This window comes from Monodelphis domestica, chromosome 2 (assembly GCF_027887165.1).
Source record: "Monodelphis domestica isolate mMonDom1 chromosome 2, mMonDom1.pri, whole genome shotgun sequence".
NCBI lineage: Eukaryota > Metazoa > Chordata > Mammalia > Didelphimorphia > Didelphidae > Monodelphis > Monodelphis domestica.
In genome coordinates, this window is record NC_077228.1 from 431,388,255 (window position 1) to 431,415,222 (window position 26,968).

At 36.2% G+C, this 26,968-nt stretch overlaps 1 protein-coding gene across 4 annotated transcripts in view; it reads left to right on the top strand.

The window, feature by feature from the left end:
• CCDC170 (coiled-coil domain containing 170) overlaps nt 1-26,968 on the top strand; it is a 171,754-nt gene that overhangs the window by 122,569 nt on the left and 22,217 nt on the right. For all 4 annotated transcript variants that reach the window (XM_056818943.1, XM_056818942.1, XM_007484753.3 and 1 more), the window contains 2 exons: nt 32-205; nt 7,856-8,098. In XM_056818943.1, the coding sequence (XP_056674921.1) occupies nt 32-205; nt 7,856-8,098 (417 nt within the window). The remainder of the gene's footprint in view (nt 1-31; nt 206-7,855; nt 8,099-26,968) is intronic.

Here is a 26,968-nt window from a genome sequence, read left to right on the forward strand (position 1 = left end):
TCTATATCATTTTTTTTTGTTTTGGGTTTAGTATCTTAAATTTGTGGATCAGCTTTCAGAGAAGATGAAGCTAGATGAAATGACTGCTGAACTTGGCTTTGACATGCGTCTCGAGGCAGTTTTAGCTCGTGCAGAGCAGCTGGTCCGTCTTGAGAGCAATGCAGTTATTGAAAACAAGACCATGGCCCATAGCTTACAGAGAAAGGTAAGAAGGTGGCTTGCCTCAATCTTGTTGAAAAAAAAAATTATTGGGGAATCTCAGATGTTGTAAGAAAAAACATTAACTCCACATTTGTCAATAATTATTGCTAGGTTGTCTGGAAATCTATTGTGTCATCTGTGTAAATAAATCTTCATTGATTGACTGGAAACCCTTCACATTTATGTAAAAGTGGTGCATTCTGGCTCTTGAAGCTTTAATATGACTTTATTTGCCTTTTCTCCAACCGAAGGAGTGACCAAGATTTGGATGTAGTGGTTGAGTGCAAAATTACCTAATCTCCTATATCTAGCTGAGCTTTATGTAATGTTTTTATCCCATCCATCCATCCATCCATTTATTTACTCATCCACACTTGATAACTTACCATCTTCCCCTCCACCACTGACATTGATAGGCTTCTCCTATTCTTCTACCATTTCTTCGTTTGGGAAAAGTAATCATATAATATTACCATTGTTGATGGGGAAAGTAAAGTAATTGTAATTCTATTCACCATCCCTGTGACTTCCCAGTTTAAAACTCTCTTCCTTGACCACCATTCCCTTGAATGCTTTGTTTTTTTTTCCCATTAGAATGTAGGCTTCTAGAATAGGGAATGTCTCACTTTTGCATTTGTACCTGAAATGTTTAGCACAGTGCCTGGCAGATGGGAGTGTAATAAATGCTTCTTCATTCATCCAATCAAATGTAGCTTTACATTTTGATGTAAAACCAATCTTTTATACTTTATGGTTTGTTAGGCATACTTCACTGTAGGTCAAGAACCCTTCGGTCCTATACTTTAAGTCTTGGGTCAGAAATCCAAACCTGTTTCTCAGATACCATCTTCTTAACCAGATGTTATTTCTCAGATGTGCCTTTCTCTTCTGAAACTCTTGCCTTTTATCAGCAACAATTATGAAAATAACACCTGTGTTCCCAACGACTTCCTGAGTGCCATCCTGAACTTGTAGTCTCACCCAGGCCTTCATAATCCTTAGCAATGCTTTCTATATGCCTTTTGGCACCTTCATTTGTTCTCACAGGAAACTTAGAAGTGGGTAGTAGTCATTAGGTGAAGTGAAGTGGGTAATAGTTATCACATGATCTACGTAAGTAGCCATGGAAAAAGAAAATTTATCACCTGCTGCTTAATATGCTGATGATGAGCCTTTCCCCAATTAGTGATGCTCATCCACGGACAGCAGACAGTCTACTAAGGGGCTGGTGCTGTAAATCTTTCCAGCCTGGTGGAGTCTGCTAGAACTTGTTTTCCCTTTGAGAAGCCAGGGTGGCTTCCGTACCAGGATGAAACATTAGAGTATAAATTTAGTGGAATTGCTAGATTTAGTTAAGAATAATTCTAAAATATAATTTATCATCTCAAATTTAGAAGGATGATGATTATGTGAGTACAGAATGAAGAGAATATGTCCTCTCATTCATACATGAAAAGAAGAAAGGAAGGAAAATATAGCTATTTTTTGGAAAGAAAAAGGGAAATGAGTTTACCAGAAAACTACGTAGTAGCATCTCTTCTATACCATTATCATTGTAACTTTAGGGATATTTTATACAACAATTCACTGCTAACAAGAGAGGAAAATTGAATTACATATTCTTCCCAGGTTCTACCCAGATATTCAGTTTTTCTCTATGCTTAACACCCATTCCTTTTTACTTGGATCTCAATCAAGGAGAAGGGGACCATTAACCATAATGACAGTAATAACAACAATAATAACAACTAAAATTTTTAGAGCACTTTAAGATTTATAAGGCATTTTACTTACATTAACTCATTTGATCCTTATGACAATCTATGTGATATTTTAGGTTTCATTATTCCCATATTTTAAGGACACAGGTTATCTGCATTGCTATTTAGATTTGCTGTAGAACAGAATACTAAATGAAAAAGGTCATACATGCAAGTTTAGTTAGTGAAAGATTAATAGTCCTAATGATAATTACTCCTTTTTACAATCTAGTAAAATATTAAACAACTCTTGCTAAGACTAAATTTACCCTGTGAGGAAAGTTCCTGGCATAGATTGTAAGTTACAACGAACTTCTCTTCATTGTAAAGTTTATTAATTTAGCAACTTTAAAGTAAAGTATATTAATCTTCATGATGTACTTACAAGAAGTAAGAAAAACAGAAAAACTCACATTTTGGTGAAGTTTTCATGCCTTCAACTTTTTTTTTTAAACAAATGCAGGAGGTATGGAATTATGAAATTTGGCTATTTCCAACTGCAATAACTCTATGATAACTTGGAACGTCAATGTCCCCCGCACATTGATATCAAATAGGATGGAACTGAGCTGAATAGTTATACTTTGTTATTATGTATTATATAATGTCACATATACTTTTAGCATAACTCTGTGCTCTGTAATGATACTATTATTGTTTGAAAACTGAAAGTAGAATATTTTTCTTAAATAAGTCCATATACATTCATTATTTGGCATTTACTGTGTGCTGGGGAAACAAAGAAAGACAAGACAGTCCCTGCTTTTAAGGAACTTCCATTCTGGGGAATATGACATGCAAACAATAGGGGAAACCAGGAAAAAAAATCTGTCTATATACATGCAAATTATGTGTTGGGTCAATTAGAGATAATCTCAGAAAGAAAGCAACAGCATTGAAGGGGAACTGGAAAGACTCTTTCTTCTTAATGTTGTACTTTCTTTAGAAGTAGCCAAAATATCATTAATTCATTAAATTCAAATTTCATTCATTTTAATTGCAAATGGTGAATAGTTTTTAATAACTTTTTTTTTTTTGGTGGGGGAGATAGAGAGCACAGTCTAATAGATGTTGTAAGCCAATCAATTAAATACCTCTGGAAACCGCTTCTAGATTTATATATGTAGGGTTCTCATAAACCTTTAAGTGTAGTGTCAAGAAAGATAAAGGTCAGAATGAGCTGAGGATGGTGAAAAAAATGCTAAGGAAAACAAAAAGGACTTTTAAAGGTATTTTTAGATTAAGAAGAGGAAGAAGAAAGGACCCTTGGGTGGGATCAACATTACAGAAAGAGGAACTAACCCAGTGCTATTTTGCTTCCTTCTCTGTCAAGGGAGAATGATCTTCAACTAGAAAGGTCAGAACAAAACAAGTTGTAGAGTTAAAGCTAGGTGAGGAGGTATTAAATACCTATTTATTGACTCTAAAGGAGAAAAGCCTTTGGGCTTTTATTGTTAACCCACTCATCAAACTCAAAGAATCCTTATCTTTGAGAAATCATTGGAAATGGGAGAGGTCCCAGAAGACAAGACAGTGGAAATTAGTATTTTTTGAAAGGAAAAGATTCATGGTGCAAAACCACAGACTAGTGAACTTTATGTTGATCATAGCAAAATTCTGATATAAATTATTAATTAAGTGAATCGTAAGCTTTTAGGAAAGGAAATAGTGATGACTGAGAGTCATCATTTTTTTTTTACCTCAAACCTACCCATCTTTCAAACTTCCCCATTCCTTGTTGTTGGCACCAGCATGAATCAAATTCATAGCTTCAGGGTTATCCTTGACTCTTCACAGCTAAGGGAAATATTGAATAGAGCTCCAGGTCAGAAAGATCTGAGTTCAAATTTGAATTTAGACTCTTGGTTGCTAGGCGACCTTAGGTAAGCCACTTAACCTCTCCTTCAGCTTCCTCATCTGTAAAATGGAGATAATTATAGCATCACCTTTCAAGGTTGTTGTGAGGATCCTATGAGATAATTGTAAAGTGCTCAGCATGTGGTAAGCACTATATAAAAGTTAGCTATGTATCCAATAAGTACCACTCAAGTCTACACTTCCAGGATGATTATACTTCCCATTCATACCTTCAATGGGCCAGTCAAACTGATCTTGCTGTTTTTGATCTATAACCCTTGATCTTCTATCCCTCTGCATTTCCACAGGCTGTCTGCTTGCCAGGAATGCACTACGCTGCAAAGAAATCCCAATTTCCTTTATGGCTTAACTCAAGCATTGCCTCCTAATTGGGGTCTTCTGGTTACTAGTGTCTCTTCCTCAATAGAATTTTGTATTTATTTAAAATGTATTTTTTGTGTGTATGTATATATGTACACACATGTATCACATGTATATACTTGTAAATGGTCATAAGATACATGTATCTATACATGTGCATAAAATGCATGTATATGTCTATACATGCACAATGTACACATCCTCATACAAATATGTATGTATATATTTGCCTCCCCTTTTAGGCTGTTAGCTCCTTGAAAGCAAGGACCACTTAATTTCTGGTTAAATATTCTCATCGCCTAGTTCAGTCCTTGGTGCTTGATAGATAATATATGACTTTAATAAATGCTTCCTCATCGTTACATCATCTCCTCTTGGATTTATATGAACCACAGTCTCTTGGTTCTTCTCTCATGTCTCCTACCTCTCTTAATCAGTCTTCTTCGTTGAGTCTTCATCCTCTTCTCTAAACCATGAGTTAGTTGTTTCCCAGGATTCTGACCTTGGCTCTCTTCATTCTTTGTTCTTTTATTCCCAGCACCAAGTACAATGCTGAGCACATAGTAGACAAGTAATAAACACTTTTTGATTGGTTGATTTCTCTTGGCAAGCTTATCTACTTTTTTTTTTTAATTTCTTACCTTCTTAGGTATCTTAGAATCTTAGAATCAATCCTTGGTTCAATGTTTTGGTTCCAAGGCAGAAGAGTGGTAAAGGGAGTGAACCCAATGCTATTTTGCTTTCTTCTCTGTCAAGGGAGAATGATCTTCAACTGGAAAGGACAGAACAAAACAAGTTGTAGAGCCAGATAGGGGAGGAGGTATTAAGTATCTGTTTTTTGACTCTAAAGGAGAAAAACCTTTGAGGTTTTATTGTTAACCCACTTATCAAACTCAAAGAATCCTTAGTTGCCCCCAAACTTATGTACTTTTAAGGTTTCAACTACCACATCTATACAGATGACTCATATTCATACTTAATCTTGATCTTTTAAAGATTTCAGGCCCTTAAATTCTATTGTTGTTGTTTAATCATTTTTTAGTTATTTCCAGCTCTTCATTATTCCATTTGGGAATTTGTTGGCAAAGATGCTGGGGTGGTTTGCCATTTCCTTTTCCAGCTCATTTTACAGATGAGAAAACTGAGGCAAACAGGGTTAAGTGACTTACCCAGGGTCATACAGCTGGCAAGTTATCTGAGGCCAAATTTGAATTTAGGTTTTCCTGACTCCAGATCTGGCCACCTAGTCACCCACATCACCTACATGAACTTTTTTTTTTTTTTAACTCTTACCTTCCATCTTGGAATCAGTACTGTGTATTGGTTCTGTCTGAGGCCATATTTGAACCTAGGACCTCCTGTCTCTAGGCCAGGCTCTCAATCCATCAAGCTACCCAGCTACCCCCCTACATGAACTTTGATCAGACATCTTTACCTATCTATCCCATTGCTATACTAAATTAAACATATCCAAAATGAAGCTTTTTTCCCTCTTGAACTATCTGTCCTCCTTTTTTAACTTGATCTTCTGTCATTGGCACTGTCATTCACTTGCTTCAAAATTGGGATTTTTTTTTTTTGGTTCTTCTCTATCCCTCACTTCCTATATCTAATCAATCATGAGATCTCTTTGTTTCCCTCACAAAATATATCTAGAATTATTCTCCTCCTTTTATTTACATGACCAAAATCTTTGTGTGGATCTTTTTACCCCCTACCCACTTGGATTTTGACAATAGCTTTTTACTGGGTTTCCTCATTCACTACCCCCATTGCTTGTCTTCTTTATGTATAGATTACAGATCTTATCCTGGTCACTTCAGTGACCAATCTTCAGTGGCTTTCTATTGACCACAATTTAAGTTTGGGCTATCTTACACATTGTTCAGTGCCCTTAGCCATCTGGTACCAGCATCCCCTCTTAGAATCAATACTGTGTATTGGTTCCAAGGCAGAAGTAAGGGCTAGACGATGGGGAGTTAAGTGACTTGCCTAGAATCATGCAACTAAAGTATCTGAGGTCACATTTGAACCCAGGACCTAACATCTCTAGGCCTGGCTCTCCATCCACTGAGCCACCTAGCTACCTTCCTCCTATCATTCTTAACTAGTTGAATCTATTCATTTTTCAAAGTCCAATTTATATTTTACTTCCCCTATGAAGTCTTCCCCACTCTTCCCTTGTTCTAATAACTTTCCTTCTCAGGCAATGAAAGTATCATAGAATCTTAGTGTTGGAAAGGACATTAGGAAGCAACAAGGTGGCTCAGTGGATAAAAAGCCAGGCCTGGAGATGGCAGGTTGTGAGTTGAAATATGACCTCCAATGCTTCCTTTTTGTGTGATCCTGGGAAAGTCACTTAATCCCAATCACCTAGTCTTCCCAACTCTTCTGCCTTGGAACCGATATTTAGTATTAATTTAGCATTGGTTCTAAGAAGGTAAGATTTTATAGTAAGGATTAAAAAATAAATAAAAGAATATTAGTGGCCATCTAGTCCGTTCTATAACTGAATAAGCATTTTCAGTTTATAAAATGAAGTGGTCAGCCAGCTTTGGTATAAAGCCTCCTTCTTAGGCAGAGTTCTAATTCTTGAGTTTTTCCTTATAGCAAGCCAAGTATGTCTCCTTGCTCTTCCCACCCATTGCCTCTGGGGCCAAGTTGGTTGAGTTTCAATCTTTTCCCAGGTAATATAGATATGAACCTGAACTGCGATTTTATTGAGAGTCTTCTGACTCTCAACTTACTGTTAGTTCCATTACATCATGCTGGATGTTTATCTTAAAGAAGAAAGGATTTAGAGGGAGCTTGATAACTTCATCAAACATCTGAAGGCTTGCTTTGTGGGAGAGGGTTTACATAGTTATCTTTCTGACTTCACACAGAGCAAAGCTAGGCTGGGCAGAAGTTAGAGGGAGCCAGATTTTAACTCAAAATAAAGAATTTCCCAATATTTAGAGCTGCTTGGAAATGGAATAGGTTGTCTCCTCTAAAGGTAATGAGTGTACCTTCTGTCATTTTTCAAGGAGAGGGGAGGTGATCAGGCTTTGTCGAGGGATTCACCTACCTGGTGGGTGTGGGATTAAATGACTCCTCAGGCTCTTTTCAACTCTTAGGATTGATTCTTTGATTAAATGAAACCCAAGACTTCTTAGAATAATTTCCCTGGCATTTCAAGTAAGAAAAATATGATTAAAAAGTAATTTGAAAGCATAATAACTCTAATTTTTGTAACCAACTAAACCCAACACTTTGTGATTGAGATTAATCAGCAGAGGGTTGGCTGCCATTGGGTTTGTGGAGGATTTAGTCTTTCTGTGTCTTGTTATAGACCAGCCTTGATGAATCCATTTTTGTGGTCTTAAATGCAATTTCACATTTTTTATTATGATGCACCTAATGCCAGGAAGAATCAGAGTTGAAAGCCTACCTCCTCTGCACATTTTCTGTGGTTCTTTTGTCTAGGGCTTCATAGCACATGAAATTAATTCCTGGAAAAAATGAATAAAAAATGCAATCAGGGAAAAGAAGCCCAATAACCTTTTTGGTGGGTACAAATGAGTCTTATTGAAATACAAAGATCAATGTGATAGCAGTAATTCACTTATATTTTCTGAGTGTTCCATTATAAAGAAAATTCTCTGTCCTTAAACCAGCTAAAGGCTCAGAAAGAAAGGCTGGAGAGCCGAGAGCTGCACATGAACCTTCTACGGCAAAAAATAATCCAGTTGGAAGAGGAGAGGCAGGTTCGCACAGCCTTGGCTGTGGAGAAGGATGAGGCCAACCTTACCATCAGGAAACTGCAGAAGATGGTGGAGAGATTGCAAAAGGAGATAAAAGTGGCCCGGGAATCAAACACCGAGCTCAAAGCCAAACTCTCAGATACCAATGAGCTCAAGGCAAGTGCCAAGCTTATGTCTCTTTGTTGATAGTTTGCTAGCCACAATAAAAGGGTATCTGCCCAAAGCTCGATACCTAAGCATCAAAGTCAATAATACTCATCATATCAATAATTATTATTTATGTAATCCTTTAAGGTTTTAAAGCACTTCACAAATATCATATCTGATCCTCACAACTACTCTTGAAGGTAGATGTTATTATTCCCATTTCATTGATGAGAATACTGAGACAGATATTAAGTGATTTATTCAGGATCACCCATCTAGTAAGAGTTTGAGGCAGGATTTAAATTCAGTTCTTCTTAACTCTGAATCCAGCATTCTGACCATTCTGCCAGTATAATTTATGGTTTGAGAGTTGCCTGTGGTACTGAGAGATTAAGGAATGTGCCCAGGTCCACACAGCCAGGTTAGGTCAGAGGTAGCTCTTGAACTCAGATCTTCCTGGCTAAGAGGCTAGTTCTTTATGTGCAATATCCACACTATCTCTCACTGAAAATACTTATAGTGTAATAAGAGAAGGAAGAGTGCAAAAGGACAGTGCAATGTGAACTTCCAATTGATTGACAGGGACATGTGATGGAGAGTCACATGGGAGCCTGAGGCAAGATCTGGGTGAAGATTCCAAGGTTTTAACTGAAAAACACTCTCTCCTGAAGAAGACTTTGGAGAAATTGGAGGTTTTCCATCTGTCTGTCAGGTTTCTGACCTTTGGGAGATACCAGCTTGAGTGAGAGAGAACCTGCTTGGACTGGCTGCTGGCAGCTGGACAGAAGACCAAAGAACCACTTCTCTACCGGACCTGCTTTGGACATTTTCTTCTGAAGATCTCGGCTCATATCCTGGACTCTATTTGTGAGATTTGTTAGGGGAAAGAACAAGAAGGAAACATATAAATATTTTAGGTTTATTGTTGGGAAAGTTGAGAGGAAAGGAGGGTAAAAGAGTAAGGGAAAGTTATTATAATTAATCCCCAAACCCAATTTCTATAAAATTTTCCTAATAACTAACTTATCTAAGCTGAATACATTAAGTTTCCCCTAACAAATCTCACAAATAGAGTCCAGTATATGAGCCAAGATCTTGCCTCAGGTTCCCATGTGACTCTCCGACTCATGTCCATGTCAATCAATTGGAAGTTCACATTGCACACAGTCCTTTTGCACTCTTCCTTTTCTTATTACAATAGGCAATATGCAGTCAAGAAAAAAACAAAGTGGTGATTAAGGACAGAAAAAACACGTCTGACTGGACATATCAGGGAAGACAAGTCAGAGAAAATGAATATAGTTGTTCATTGAGAAGGGTCAGTTGCTGGACTAACAACGTTTACTGAAATTCCTTTTTGGGTACGGAACTATGGACATATACTGCTTCCTAATCCTGCCATTGTCAATGAGTTCCATAACCAAAAATTTCATTGGGTGAAACAATATTTCAGAAGGCTGAAAGCTCAGCAGGGACCAAGTTGAGGGGAGTGATGTGCTTGTGCTCCAGGAGGGGAATGGCCTCAGCCAGAGGGTCAGCTGGGAGCTGGGGCTAAGTTAGACTGATGTTACCTGATTGACCTATCAATGTCGTAGCATGTTTTGGCATGAAGCACATTATAGGGGGGTCCTCGTATAAGAATTTAAGAATGTTCTTATGCCTATACTAGATATTGTTAGAGGTTTAGAAATGTGTATACTATATTCAAGGTCCTTACCACATAAAGGGAACAGAAACAAAACTATACATGGACATAACCAAAATAGTTAAAAGAACATACCCATTTGTGCCACTGTAACTGACATATTTTATAGCATGTGCATAAAATATAAAGCTCAAATATATATCTTAGTCAGCTATATAAAGCATCAAGTGCTTACTATGTGCTATCTTTTTATAAAGCACCAGGGCTATAAATGAAAGCAAACAAGACATTCTCTACCTTTGACAAGCTTACATTCTAATGTGGGAAGACTAGGGGTGCTGGAAAGGGGAGGTTGGAATTATACATGTGGTTGTATGACTAGTGATATTGGAGCAATATGTGTGATATAAGCCTGAATCCAAATAAAATGAGACCAAAACTAGACTCTCAAAGCCCAGGGTGGTTCGATGGAAAGAGTCCATTTTCAGCTGGGGAAGGAGTCAAGAGGTTGGCTCTAGCAGAGTTGAATGTAGATAGCACAGTTGGAGATGTCCTCAAAGTATTATTCATCTAGAATATACAATATATCCTTATTATAAGGGGATCTGTTTTCAGGAACCCTGAGAGTCCTAGAATATCTATGAACCTTGAAATTGTTCCAAAAAAAAAAAAAGATCTTTGACTCCAAAATCAAAATAAAACTAATTAAATGAACACTCTACAACCACCCCAACAAACAAACAAAAACAACACAGTTCCTGAGATCTCAGAAAAATTAAGCACAATAGATATGACTATTATAATTGTGATTGGTTGGGAAGTTCTTCTGAAGGAAAAATGTTTTGGTTGGATAGCAGTGTCTTAGACAATATAAAATACCTGGGAATCTACCTAACAAGACAAATCCAGGAAGGTATAGGATCATAACTATAAAACCCATGTCATAAATAAAATCATATCTAAACAATAGGAAAACATTACTCATGAATAGGCTGTCAATTTTATAAAAATTACATTTCTACCTAAATTAATTGACCTATTCAATGTCATACCAAATTCCACAAAAATTATTTCATAGAGCTAGAAGAAATAATAATGAAATGCATCTGTAAGAACAAAAGGTCAAGAATATTAAGGGAATTTATAAAAAATATGAAAGAAAGTGGCTTAGCTATAATGGATCTCAAACTGTATAAAAAAATGGCAACCATCAAAACAATCTGGTACTGACTAAGAAACAGAGTAGTGGATCAATGGAATAGATTAGGCACTCAATATACAATAGTAAATGACCACAATAACCAAGTGTTTGACAAATCCAAAGATCTAAACTTTTGGAAGAAAAACTCACTTCAGTTTGACAAAAACTGCTGGGAAAAGTGGAAAACAATTTGGCAGAAAGTAATAATAGATTAATACCTCATGCTACATACCAAGGTAAAGTCAAAATGGATAGTCGATCTAGAAATAAAGGAATATGCAATAAATAAATTAGAAGAACATAGAAAAGTTAACCCTTTAGATCTATCAATAAGGAAAAAAAGGTATGTCCAAGTAAGACATAGAGAACATTACAAGATGTAAAATAGATAACTCCAACTACATTAAAGTAAAAAGTTTTTGGACAAATAAAACCAATGCAATCAAGATTAGAAGGGAAACTACAAACTGGGAAAATGTTTTTCATGGCCAATGTCTCTGACAAAGGCTTCATTTCTCAAATATGTAGAAAATGGAGTCAAATTTATAAGAATACAAAGCATTGACCAGTTGACAAATGGTCAAAAGATATAACAGGCAATTCTTAGATGAAGAAATTAAAACAATATTTAGTCATATGGAAAATGCTCCAAATTACTATTAATTAGAGATGCGAATTAAAATAACTGAGTTACTGCATCAGACTGGCTAATATGACAGAAAAAGATATGATAAATGGAGGTGATGTGGTAAAACTGTGACACTAAAACAGTATTGGTAGAGCTGTGAACTAATACAACCATTCTGCATCATATACCTCAATTCGTTCACCCATACCCCAGTTGGTGGACATTCCTTCAGTTTCTAATTCTTTGCCACCACAAAAAGAGCAGCTATGAATATTTTTGTACAAGTAGTTCTTTTTCCATTTTTTTGATCTCTTTAGGATACAGACTTAATAGTGGTTAGTGCAACCATTCTGGAGAACAATTTTCATCTATGTCCAAAGAACCATAAAACTTTTCATACCCTTTGATTCAGTAATTCCACTACTACATCTGTATCCCAAGGAAATCAAATATAAGAGGAAAAGACATTCTTGTACAAAATATTTATGGCAGCTCTTTTTGTGGTGGTAAAGAACTGGAAACTAAAGGATTGTCCATCAATTGGGAAATGCCTGAATAAGTTGTGATATATAATTGTAATGGAGACTATTGTGCCATAAAAAAATGAGAACAAGGCAATCACAAAAAAAATCCTGGAAAAATTTATAGAAAATGATGTGAAGTGAAATGAGCAGAACCAGGAGAACATCGTACACAGTAACAGCAATAATGTATGATGATCAATTGTTAATGAATGAATCAGCGATGTAAGGATCCAGGACAACCCCAGGGACTCATGATGAAAAAGACTATTTGCCATCATAGAAGGAACTGATGGAATCTGATAGCATATTGAAGTATACTATTTTCATTTGATTTCCTCCATGAATTTTTCTTTAGTGTAAAAGACATGTCTTCTTTCACTACATGATGAATATGGAAATACATATTGTATAATAATACATATACAATCTATATTGTATTACCTGTCATCTTAGGGAAGGGTGTATTATAAAGGAAGGTTAATTTGTAACTCGAGGGGTAGACTTTCAGTATAGAGGGGGGGTGAAGAGATGAGAACCTCCATTCTCAAAGAGGGGTTTCAGCAGAGACAGCTGATGTTTAAGGTTGGCCCAGAGAGAGGAGGGGGGTTTGAATATCTGTATTATAAAGGGGAGGTTGATTTGTACTAGAGGGGATCAGCCTTTCATTATAGAGGTTTCCCCCCTTCTGCCTTCCCTCCTTAGCTAAAGCTGCTCTCCCAGATTCACTCTTGTCCCTCTTATTCCCCCTCCACTACTCCCTTGATCTGTTCACTCACACTTGTTCACAGCTTGGGGAACAGATAACTATTTTAATGTCAGTATTTTAACTCAGTCAGGTAATACAAAGAATAACTAGCAGGGAAGGAATGGGAAAAAGAAAGTGAGGAAAGGGGGTCCCTGTCTCTATCTAATCCCTATCCCCTTCCTCCTCAAATTTGGGTGAAACTCAGGCCTTGGCAGCCTGAGCCCCCTGAGAGAAAGTCAGGTTGACTCATCCCATGGCAACAGGAGCTGAGGTAAAGTCTGCTCAGGTTTCTCTTCAGAAAGTTCCTTCAATTGGGAAGTGTTGGGGGAAAGATTTCCAGTCACCAGCAGGAATAGTGGGTGGTTACCCACTCAGGAGGAAGTCTTTTCCCACCTTCTGTCTTTGGCTTCTCAAGACTGAGAGTGACCAACTCCTCTCCCAGCCAGAGTCTTCTCTTCCTCCAGATTCCAATCTCCTGGGGCCCCTCTCGCATTGAGGTGATCAGTTTCACCCACTCTTCAGCCTGGCATTTTTTTCTTTAGTGCCAGCCTCTGTCACAAGGGTGAGAGGAAGGGAAAAAAACCAAGGATCTTGAAATATATAAAAAAACCCAATTATTACAAATAGTATCAACATGTTAAAAATAAAATTAAAAGCATAGGTAATAGACATCTTGAATATGAATATATGTGCATATATACTAACTGATACTTTAAAACTGTAGCTTGTGTACATTGATTTTATAATCCAAATGTAGTAGTTTTACTCTTATCATTGATGAAATAGAATTCCTGGCAAATTAGTTACATTTTATCTCCATTTTTTGTCCCTCCAGTTTCTTATAAGCTCTTGTTTTGTGAAAGAACTTATATGTTAAAACTATCTCTTTGTTTTCTAATTTCTAGCTGCTAGAGCAGGTAATGGGGAGTGGGGAGCTATAATAATAAATTTTGGTCAAGGAACTTTCAAATCTCTCTTTGTCTTCTTTCTCTGCTGTTTATTTTACTCTAGCTAATCTCTTCAAATAAAAGATGATAATCAAAATCAATGTCTTCACTGTTATTTCTCATTTTCAGAACTAAAAGCTTATTTGAATAGTTAAGGTTAGAGCTATCCCATGTGGTAATCATCTCTGCTGTCAGGGTATTGACTATTCTTCTCTTCGTTACTACTTGCATGTAGTAGCTTCGCATCTATCTCACTTTAATTTGTTGATTTTTAACTTGTGTTCTAACTAGTAGATGCTCTGATTGCACATATAATTGGAAATGATTCTCACATAACAAACAGTCATTTGATGTCTTTTTATACATAGTCAATTACATTTTTTGTGATCTCATTCAGTGCTCACCATAGTTAGCTCTTTCTGACACTTTCCTTTTATTAAATTAAATTTTATTATATACCTTAGTAATCATTAGCTACAACAAAAACATTTAAATAAACAAATGTAAAAAATTATGTGCAAAATCACAAACTTCCTATTGTTTACAATTATATATTAAATATATATGAATTATAGACATGTGCTAATATAAACATCATCTGCCTTTGAGTTCCCTTTGGAATTGTTTTACTTTGATACTTTTTTCTCTCAATTTTGTGTCTTTAAAAAAATGTAATCATAGTATGTATTATTATTATCTTTTCTTCCCTTCATTTCCCTTATTTTCTTTATATTTCCAATATTTTTCATTTCTAATAACATAATGCATTCTATTACTTTCAAATATCACAACCCATTCAGCCATTTCCCTCAGTCATTGCATTTGTGTTATTTCCAATTATTTTGTCATTACCAAGTTTCCATAAATATTTTCATAAATATAAAGCTTTTTAAACTTTTCAATAATGCCCTTGGGGCTAATAATAGTAGTGGGATCCACAGGTTAATGAGCATGTATCATTTTATAGCTATTAATGTATATTTTTTTCTTTTTTTTAAAACCCTTACCTTCTGCCTTAGAATCAAGTTGATTCTAAGGCAGAAGAGTGGTAAGGGCTAGGCAATGGGGGTTAAGTGACATTCCCAGGGTTACACACCTAGGCAGTATCTGAGGCCAAGGACCTTCCATCTCTAGGCCTAGCTCTCAATTCACTGAGCCCACTCAGTTGCCCCCTTGATGTATATTTTTTTAAAAAAATCCACAACTTGCTCTAGCATTGTTATATTAACCCTATTTCTCCTTGTTCCTATCCACATTTAATTTGATCAACTTAAGTAGTCTGTTTTTCAGATAACATACATTACCATATTTAGCAAGTTTGGTCTTTAGACAGGAGATATAATCTGTCAGGACCATACTTTTTCCAAAACCAAGTGTTTCCAGCTTGGTCATAGCCAGTGGAATTTTTGTTCCAATGCCACAATCCCTCAGGAATGCAAGACTACCTCCACAGTAAGATAAGTGTTAAAGTAAGACTTTTCAGAATATCTATGTTCTCTAAACCATTGTTATTCCATCAGAAACCATGTTGGGATTATGTGCATGCTCATCTATTATGTGAGGGCCTGATGTGTGCCTTGCACTCAGGGAGCTTCAGAGAAAATAATAGGGTAGAGGATGACTTACTCTGCTAGAGGATCTAATACTAAGCTGCTCCATAGTGCTAAAAATTATATTAAAAAATGGAAAAAAATTTATAACTGAATAATTACTTTAATTTCATCCTCCTTAGTAGTTTATTTATCCATTTCATCCATAATGGTAGTGATTTGGCTTTCTTTTTTTTTTTTAAATCAGATTAACCAAGGGCTTATTTTGTTGATTTTTTTTTCATAAAATCAACTTCTAGACTTATTTATTAATTCAGTGGTTTTCTTACATTAAATTTTATTGATTTCATCTTTAGTTTCTAGGACTTCTAACTTGGTATTAGTTGGGGATCCTGATTTCATTCTTTTTTCTAGTTTTTAAAAATTGCTTTCTCAATTTGTTGATCTTTTCTTTCTCTGTTTTATTAAGATAAGCATTTAGAGACATAAAATTTCCTCTAATTACTGCCTTCACTGTATCTCATAGGTTTGGTATCTTGACTCATTATTGTCACTTTCTTTAATGAGATTATTTATTGTTTCCATGATTTGTTCTTTAACCCATTCATTCTTTGATTAAGTTATTTACTCTCCAATTAATTTTTACTTTTTGTTTCCATTATCCCTTATTGTCTTTTAATTTCTATTGTGTTACAATCTGAAAAGAATCCTTTTAATATTTCTGCCTTTCTATATTTAACTATAATGTTTTTGTGTCCTAATATAGGGTTGATGTTTGTAAATATGCCATTTACTTCTGAGAAGAAGGTACACTTCCTTTTATTCTCATTCAGTTCTCTACAGATACCTATTATATTTAACTAATCTAAAATTCTATTCATTTTCTTGACTCCTTTCTTATTTATTTTTTATTTAGATTTATCTGATTCTGAGAGGCAAAAATTAAAGACCACCACTATTATTATTTTGTTATTTATTTCCATTTTTATCTCATTTGTTTTTTCCTTTAAAAATCTGGATGCTATAAAACTTGGTATATACAAGTCCAGTATTGATAAGGCTTCATTATCCATGGTAATCCTTAACATAAAATAGTTACCCAAACAATTATATCCCTTTTAACCCTAACTCTGTTGGAGATCATGACTGCTACCCTTGCCTTCTCTGAATCAACTGAGGCATTGTATATTCTACTTCAGCCCCTCATCTTTATTTTATGTGTGTCTCTCTCGTTTTCAGTATGTCTTGTAAACAGCACATTGTCATTTCCTTGTTTTTGATCCATTTTGCTATTGTTTCCATCTCATTCACATTCAAGCCATAGTTACAAGCTGTGTATTTCCAATTCTCTGTTCCTCCTTAGTGTTTGTCTCTCTCTTCCTTTCTTTCTGATGTATCCTTCCTCAGATGTTCAATTTCCTTTGATTAGGACCTCTTTGATTCATACCTCTTCCCCCAAATTCTCCTTATCCTTTTTCCTTGCTTTCCTAATTCCAAATTGGCCCAGCTTTCCAAAGGTCCCTCCATTCCTTCTTCCCCCTATCCCTTTAATTCTTAAAAAACCCAAACCCTTATTTTCTGTCTTAAAATTAATACTGTGTATTTGTTCCAAGGCAGAAGAATGGTAAGGGCTAGGCAAAATGGAAGTTAAGTGACTTGCCTAGGGTCACAAAGCTAGGAAATATCTGAAGTAAGATTTGAACCCATCTCTAGGCCTGGTTCTCAATCTACTTAGCCACCTAGTTGCCCCCTGACTTTTAATTCTTATTCTAACCATCTTTCCAAAAATCCCTTCCTTATCCCCCTCAACCATGCCCTCCTACTTCTTAATATGAGTTTGATTCTAAAAATCCCTCCCAAATCTTGTCCCAAGTCCATCCTTTATATCCTCACCTTACCCCCTACCTTTTGATATGGACTCCCCTCTACATATCCCTTCTTTTTCTCTATCCATCCTTCTTTCTCTTAGTCTCTTAGTCCCTCCTTCATCCTATCCCCCTTCCCTTCTATTTCTCTGCATGTTAAGAAGATTTTTACCCTTCTTATTGCATATGTTGTTCTCTCTCTATCCCAGACTTGGTAAGAATAGAGTTCTAATACTATCATCCCTCCACCTCTGTGACCCCTTTTCTGTGGCAGCTCTTCCTCTCATTCCTCCTCCATACGAGTTCCATCATACTCCTCCTGGTCTACTCCACTACCATTTCATCTCATTACATTATATTCACCTTTGACCTCAACCTACCATCCACACACCCCTTCCATTTACCCTGGCCCCATTGATGACATTTTCCCATCAAAGAATCAAACCTTTTGAGTCACTTATGAATAGTCTTTCCTCATTACCTTAGTATGTTTCTTATAGATCAAATTTTCTACTGAGTTCTGAGTTCTCTCTGTTTATATATAGTCAGTTTCATTTTTTGTGATGTCATTCAGGGCTCACCATATTTAGCTCCTGAACTTTTTCTTGAAGAAAATATATCTAATATATAGGGCTGGGGCTTTTGAGTGATCTATAATACTTTGGATGTATTTTACAAGTTATTTTTTTTTTTGCCTCCTTACTCTGTGCCTAACTTCCCATTGATGTCCCTGAATGTGAAAATCTGTTACTAGTTTTGCATAATCTTGTTGATTTCTTTATAGAATTTTTCTTCTTCATCTTTGTAATAGTTATGTATATTCTATAGTTTTTGTCATGTTTTTGTTCGTGATCATTATGAGTATTGCAAGGTTAGATAACTAGGTATGTAATGAGATGGTGTTTATGTGGGAGCTAGACATTACACTGGATAGTAGGATAGACTTGGAATCAAGGTAGACCTGAGTTCAAATCTTCCCCCAGACACTTACAAGCCATGTGTTCCATGGCAAGACAATTAACCTCCTTCAGCCTCTGTTTCCTCATCTGTGAAATGATATTAACAATAGTACCTATTTCCTAAAGTTATCAGGAGGATAAAATGAGATAATTTTAAAAAGTAATTTGTAGACCTTAAAACACTACATAAATACTAGCTATTATATTCCTTATTGCATTTGTATACATTTTGGAACCAACTTCTCCTATATTTGTTTTTCCCAAGAGAACCTGTGAGTTATCCTTTCCCCCTCTGCATATGAATCAAGAGGTGATGTCCTTCAGGTTCTCTAGTAGTAGTAGTAGTACCAATATTTAAATGAATAGCTATAGATTGTATAAAATATATATGAATCTTAGCATCCTCTGCTGTCTTTCCTTCCATCCTGCCACCTTTACTGCAGAGGGCCTCTTAGGACTGAGAGAGCCACTTGTGTATTGTTTTTTCACATGGTGTTGTGGCCAAAAAATTCCTGTGACCAGGCTACCTTTGATAAGCCTCTTTTGTAACTCAGCTAGGTTCATCCTCAAGGTACTTGGTACATAAAGATAGTATTTGAAATCTTCCTCACATGGCAGAAACCTACCAAAGCTTATGCTCTGACAGCATATTATTCAAGAACCCACAGTAACCTCCATGCCACAATGAGATACTGATATAGTAGTGTTCGGGAGGAATACTTGTTTGGTTTTGTAATGAAGTAGAAATGTTCTGAAGGTTATAATTCTGGAAGAGTACCTGGATCTTGTTAAGGACACATTCTGGCAGTAACACAAGCGTGAAGGTACCCTGGGATATATTTTAAGACACTTCAAAGGGGAAAGATATTCCAAAAAATAAAAAAAAGAATGAATGGGATTATTAATAAAAGAGGGAAACTGAGAAATCAAGTACTGGCTCATATATCTACCTTCACAGCTTTATAAGATATGAGAATACTGTGCCTGTTTTTTGAACATATCCTTGATAAAAAAATGTATGAAGAGAACAGGTTGGCTTTCAGAGGTGATTTCCACAGTCATACAATTGACCAAAAAGTTTAACAAATACAAGAGTCTACTTTAGTGTTGTGTGTTGACTCAATTCAAAAGTCCCACAACTTCTACAGAGACTTATTCTTGATGCCTTATAATACAGAGGTAATTTGGGCTCTTGAAGGTTTTACTTCTAGTGTATAACCTCTGATTGGTTCTTTCATTCTGGAAAGCCTTCAAGTATGATTGTGGCAATAGGTTAAGTTGGTTTTGTGGGGTACAGACTAAGTACAAAGAGGATCATCGATAAGAGATTGGCTACTTGGTGATCAATTCTTTGGCAATGGCAACTCCCCTTTTTTTCTGCTACCATCTCTGCTGCCTGTGCTTTTAGCGCTTGCTCAGCTAGCCTTTTCCATTACTGTCCCTTTTTATTTTTTAAAAAAGTACCAAATAGTTTTGGATAATTACTGCTTTATAATGTAGTTTAAGACCTGGTAATGATAGGTCTTCTTCATCATTTCTCTTAATATTCTCGACCTTTTGTTCCAACATATGAATTGTGTTATTATTTTATCTAATTCTATAAACTATCCTTTTGGTAATCAGATAATTTTAGTGCTAAATCTGCAGATTAATTTGGGTAATAAAAGACTTTTTATTATTTTGGCTTGGTCTGCCATGAATGTATAATATCTTTCCAATTATTTAGATATGTTTTTTTCTTTAAACACTTTTTGGTAACTTTGTAGTATTTATATTTAACTTATGTATATCTTGGTAGGTTAGCTCCAAGATTTTATGTAGTTTATAGTTATATTAAATGGAATTTCTCTTTAGATTTTGCCTAGGTTTTTGTTAGTATATAGAAATATTAATGATTTGGGGAGAGTACTGTCCTACTTTTTTTTAATTAAACTTATTCTCTTATTTGTTTTCCTTAATTCTTTAAGATTTCCTAAGTAAATTATCATCTTTTCTGTAATGAAGAATACTTTTTTTCCTTCTCTTTACTGATTCAAGTTACCATAATCTTTCTCTCTCCCTTCCTTCCTTCCTTCCTTCCTTCCTTCCTTCCTTCCTTCCTTCCTTCCTTCCTTCCTTCCCTCCTTCCTTCCTTCCTTCCCTCCTTCCTTCCTTCCTTCCTTCCTTCCTTCCTTCCTTCCTTCCTTCCTTCCTTCCTTCCTTCCTTCCTTCCTTCCTTCCTTCCTTCCTTCCTTCCTTCCTTCCTTCCTTCCTTCCTTCCTTCCTTCCTTCCTTCCTTCCTTCCTTCCTTCCTTCCTTCCTTCCTTCCTTCCTTCCTTCCTTCCTTCCTTCCTTCCTTCCTTCCTTCCTTCCTTCCTTCCTTCCTTCCTTCCTTCCCTCCCTCCTTCCTTCCCTCCTTCCTTCCTTCCCTCCTTCCTTCCCTCCTTCCTTCCTTCCTTCCTTCCTTCCTTCCCTCCTTCCTTCCCTCCTTCCTTCCTTCCTTCCTTCCTTCCTTCCTTCCTTCCTTCCTTCCTTCCTTCCTTCCTTCCTTCCTTCCTTCCTTCCTTCCTTCCTTCCTTCCTTCCTTCCTTCCTTCCTTCCTTCCTTCCTTCCTTCCTTCCTTCCTTCCTTCCTTCCTTCCTTCCTTCCCTCCTTCCTTCCTTCCCTCCTTCCTTCCTTCCCTCCTTCCTTCCCTCCTTCCTTCCCTCCTTCCTTCCTTCCTTCCTTCCTTCCTTCCTTCCTTCCTTCCTTCCTTCCTTCCTTCCTTCCTTCCTTCCTTCCTTCCTTCCCTCCTTCCTTCCCTCCTTCCTTCCTTCCTTCCTTCCTTCCTTCCCTCCTTCCTTCCTTCCTTCCTTCCTTCCTTCCCTCCTTCCTTCCTTCCTTCCTTCCTTCCTTCCTTCCTTCCTTCCTTCCTTCCTTCCTTCCTTCCTTCCTTCCTTCCTTCCTTCCTTCCTTCCTTCCTTCCTTCCTTCCTTCCTTCCTTCCTTCCTTCCTTCCTTCCTTCCTTCCTTCCTTCCTTCCTTCCTTCCTTCCTTCCTTCCTTCTTTTCTTTTTTTTTGCCTTTCACTCTGGCTATTGTTTTTAGAATAGGTCAAATAATAGCACAAACTAGACCAATTTTGCTTCTTATTGGACCCTGATTTTACTGGAAAATTTTCCAAGATTTCTCTGTTAACAATAATATCAACTCTTGGTTTTACAAAAATGATTTTTTTCTAATTGAGGAAAAGTCCTTGCATTCATGTGCTTAAAAAAAAAAAAACTCTTTACCTTCCATCTTAGAATCAATACAGTATATGGGTTCTAAGGCAGAAGAGCTATAAGACTATGCAATGGGGGTTGAGTGACTTGCCCAGGGTCATAAAGCTAGGAAGTGTCTGAGGCCAAATTTGAACCTGGGACCTCCCATCCCTAGACCTGGTGCTCAAACCATATGAGCCAACTAGCTGTTCCTCATTTATATGCTCTCAAGAGATTTTTACCATAAATTTTTCAAAAAAATTTTCAACATCTACTGATATTTGATTCTTGTTTGGTTTATCCATATAATTAAGTAGATTGAACTGTATTTGCAGCAATAACAAATCCAGTTTAGCAGTCAATACTTTTTGGATATGTTGTTGTATTGTCTTTGCTAATATTTCATTTAAAATTCTTCACCAATATTCCTTAGTGATATTGAGTTATAGTTATATATCTATTTTTTCCTCTCTGATTTGGGAAGCATAACAATGCCAGTTTCATAAAATGAATTTTGATGAGTGCTTTTTTTCCCTCTCTATGTTTGAGAACAGTTTATGTAACGCAGGGATAATTTAACTTAAAATGACCATGGTTAAAGACAAATGGATGAGTGTATATAGATAGGGCATGGTCCTCATTTTGGAGTATAAGAGGGTATTGAATCAGAGATACTGGCAAAAAGCCTGGCCTTGGCAAAAAGAAGGGCTACTTCTTTTCTGGAGACTGGAACAAAGGAAAAGAAAATGGAGAATGATTTTGAGGGTTTTTTGAGGTGTAGAAATGGGGAAAACAGGGCATTCATGAAGGAGGGTTCCACTGTTTTCTTTGTAGAGTTAGAAGCAGAACCCACTCTTATAAGCTCTGGAGGGAGGAGAAGAAACACATGTTGGGGAATAGAGGGCAGAAAAGGTTTGCCACAGGTACAGTGAGGCCACACAGTTGAAATTAGCTAACATAAATTTGTAGACCTACATGGATTTACATATTATAGTTGTGAGATTTCCTTTAGTAATTGGTCAATGCCAAGTGTAAAAATTAAATTATATCTCTAGCAACAAAGATATTATATTTTATGAGGTTTATTAGGGATCATTAGAAATCAAGGAATAAAGAAGATACAAAATAAAAACCACGGGCCCATGGCTGATTAGCCCATTTAAAGTCCCCGCACTTAGCTTACCACTATACTTGCTGCATCATTTGCAAAGGAAGAGATCGTGGGAAGCATTACTGCCAGTTAAATACCAACTGTGATCTGCCAACGTGGAGACTCAGGAGAGATTATAGGGAATTCTGCGAAACATGAAGGACTTCTGGTGAATGAAGTCTAGGGTTCAAAATCTCCATTTATACATGCCCCCTGAGAACTGAGGAAGACTATGGGTCTTGTAAACATACCAACTTTGAAATTACAATAATTTGAGGATAAGAGGAAAAGAGAACAAAACCAATACTAAACCACTGATTGCTAGGCACATTGACAAAAAGCCAGTTAGGGGGAAGTGTAATAGAGGAGATACTCTGGGGTTTCTATAGTAATAAAGGGGATACTTGGAGATAGAGAGATACTACCGAGGGTGCCTATTGTAATAGAGGGGATACTTCTTAGGGTGTCTAATGATTAATACTGGATGGCTTATGGATCAAGATTTTGCCTACCATTCTCCCTCAAATGCCTCCTGTTTTTCCTCCCTCTTCCTCCTGCTATTTTTGTCTATAACTGATTTAATTTTTCATTTTAAAAATTGAATGTTAGTACATTTTACACATATAAATTTAAAATTAATGATGCTTCATTGTTTATTTTACCTTTTAACATAATGAAGTTTTCCTGTTTATTTCTTTTGATTATATTTCTTTTAGTTTTAACTTTGTCAGAAATCATTATTGGTACCCCTGCTTTCTTTATATCAGCTGAGGCATAATATATTCCATTCTAGCCCTTTATTTTTACTCTATATGTGTCTCATTTTTATGTGTTCTTTTTTTTTAAACCCTTACCTTCCACCTTGGTTGACTCCAAGGCAGAAGAGTGGTAAGGGCTAGGCAATGGGGGTTAAGTGACTTGCCTAAGGTCACACAGCTGGGAAGTGTCTGAGGCCAGATTTGAACCTAGGACCTCCCATCTCTAGGCCTGACTTTCAATCCACTGTGCTACCCAGCTGCCCCTTTATGTGTTCTTTTTGTAAACAACATATTGTTGATTTTTGAGTTTTGATCCACTCTTATCTATTTTAATTTTATGAGTGAATTCATACCATTTACATTCAATGTCATAATTACCAGTGGTGTATTTACCTCCCATCTGTTTTCCTTACTGTTTATCCTTTTATTTCTTTCTTTTTGCTCTATACTTCCTCAGACTTATCCTAAGTTCCTCCCTTATCCCTTCACCTTACTCCCTGTTTCTTGATATGCACTCCCTTCTCAGTACTTCTCCCTTTTATTATACTCTTGTCCTCTTTTCTCTTAATCTACTCTTTCTTCTCTTAGTTCCTCAGTCCTTTAAGGATCTACCTCATTCTCTTCACACAGATATTACCTTTCCACTATCCCAAATCCAGATTCATTGGCTGTGCTTTTTTATTACCTCTTTAAAAAATATTTCTTTGCTTAGTGAAGATACAAAAGTGTTTTATAATATCTATAACTTCCCCATTATCCAGCTTTTTTTATGGAATGATCTTTACCTATGGATTATTCCAAGAAATATTAATTCAGTTCTTCCCTCTCTCACTTGTTCCTCAAGATTTGCCTAGAAATGCTTTTTCTTTGTTCTCTCAGATGACTTCTATATAGAATCTGACTTACAAAAGAAAATAGTCCAATCATTGAATCTCTAATCCAACAAGGGATCATAATACCTTGCTTTTCAGAATATAATACACCTATACTTCCAATCATAAAGCCAAAGCTAGATCAAAATGGCAAAATAGTATACAGATTCATATAGGATTTTTAGAGCTGTAAATGATCATGTGATAAAGATACATCCTATTGTACCAAACCCAGCTGCTATAATTTCTTCCATTCCAAGTCAGGCAAGATATTTCACCATGGTAGATTTATGCTCAGTGTTTTTCTAGATACTGATTCATGAGGATTCTCAAAAGATCTTTGTTTTTACATGAGGAAAAAAACCCTATGGACTTGGACTTGTTTGCCTCAGGGATATACCAATTCACTGAGCCAATTCTCACAAATTTTAAATAGAGAGCTAAAAACCATAACATTCAAAGAAAGTAAAATAGTGCATTTTGCTGATGATATCCTTTTTCCTTCTCCAAGTGCTAAAGTGTGTGTAAGAGATTGCAAGATTCTTTTGATAGAATTATATAAATGTGGGCATAAAATATCCAAAGCAAAATTATAGTGGGTTTTTGCCTCAAGCACAATATCTTGGATTTGTGTTAGAGGGTTATAGAAGTATCACACAGAAAAGAAGAGCAGATATTTAGAAATTGAGTGCTCCTAAGACCAAAAGAAACTCAGTTATTCTTGTAACTACTTGTTTCTGTAGGCAATGGATACCTGAGTATAATGAATTAACAAAGTGTTTAACAGACTTAACCAAGAATACAGAACCAGAATCTCTGAAACTAAAAACTGAACATCTGCAAGTCTTAAGTAATTTTAAAGAAGCCATTTTATCTGCCCCAGATTTGGATATCCTGGACTACACAAAACCATTTCAATTATTTGTCAGTGAAACAAAAGGTATTGCTTCTGGTGCATTGACATAGACTTTAGGACAAAGTTGATGTCTAATTGGATATTATAGCTACCAGCTTGATCCAATAGCTGCTGGTACAGTTCCTTGTCTAAGGGGTGTAGCAGCTGCAGCTATGTTAGTCCAGAAGTCATCAGATTTAGTTTTGGGATATCCATGGACTGCATATTATTCATATCAAATAGAAGCACTAATTAGGACATTTTGTACTCAAGCATATTCAGACCAATGAATATCTAAGTATGAAATTATATTCCTAGGTAGTGAAAACATGCAGTTGAGGAGGTGTCATATATTAAATCAAGCTGCATTTCTTCATTATTTGCCAAAGAATGGTGAAGCATTAAATGAGTGTGCTGAAGTAGTTGATCTAGTGGATATGCCTAGGATGGATTTAAAAGACACTCCAATCAAAAATCCAGGCTTGGTGTTATTCACTGATGGTTCTTCATATTTGTGTAATGGAATTAGATTCACAGATGCTATAGTTGTCACAGAATTTGAGACACTCTGTGGTATGGATCATTACCTAGTAACCTTAGTGCTCAAGGGGCAGAATCGGTCATTTTTAAGCAAGCATGTCTTCTAGCTGAGGGCAAAAGCACAAATATTTATACAGACTCTCATTATGCATTTTCTGTATGTCATGCTATAGAAAAGATCTGGAAACAATGAGGTTTTATTACTGAATCAGGAAAACCAATTGCTCATGTAGAAATAATAACTGAGTTGTTGGGTGCTATCCAAAAACCTAAACAGCTAGCTGTAATCCATTGCAGAAGTCATACTTAGGACAGAGATTCAGTCTCTAAAGGAAATCATAGAGCTGATATAACTGCAAAATTTGCTGCCAGGAATGTTCCAGTGTATGTAATGAATTTGTCAAATATTGAATCTGATGACCTAGAAAGAATTTATGTAGACTCAGAAATTCAAAAATGGAAGGAGAAGTTTGGAGCAAGGAAAGAACATGGGATATGGGTTGCAGACACTGGAAAACTGCTATTACCAAAAGATTTGTATACCTATTTGTGTCATGCCATCCACACAAAAGGTCATTTTGGTACTCAAGCTGTAACTGACTCTGAAAAGAGGCAATGGGTAGCACTTGGAATAAGTACTATAGCTAATAAACTCTGGACAAGCTGTTATGTTTGCCAAAAATTCAATCAAGGGGCTTTCAGATAGAAAAGTTTAGGTGGTAGACCTTTAGCATATTGTCCATTTCAGAGTCTGCAAATTGATTACATCAGCATGTCAAAAGCTGGAAGATACAAGTTTTGTCTGGTAATTTTTGACAGATTAACTAAGTGGCCTGAAGCATTTTCATCAAATAAAAATACAGCTAGTTTTGTGGTTAACGTGTTGATTAAGGAAATTATTCCTAGATTTGGAATACCACTTACCACAGACTCTGATAAGGGATCTTATTTCACCCAGGTATTTCACCCAAATATCATGTTCCTTATCACCCACAAAGATCAGATCAAGTGGAGTGTGTAAAAAGGGAACTCAAGATTATGATGGGGAAGATCTGTGCTGAAACTCATCTAAAATGGCCAGATATTCTTCCCATAGCTTTGTTTTACTTACATAAGAGACCAAGAACAGATTTACATGTATCATCCTATGAATTGCTCTTTGGACATGCTCCACTATAGGTAAAGACTTATAAGAAAGTCTATACATTTCTCTTAAGAGGAGATTGTCAACTTGCTTCTTGCTTGAGTGCTTTACAACGAAGACTCAAAGAATTACCTGGTATGGGAGTATTTATTCAATCTGGTCCATTGGATTATTCTATCCATGATTTTAAACCAGAAGATATTGTATATGTTAAAAATTTTGCTATAACATCAGCAA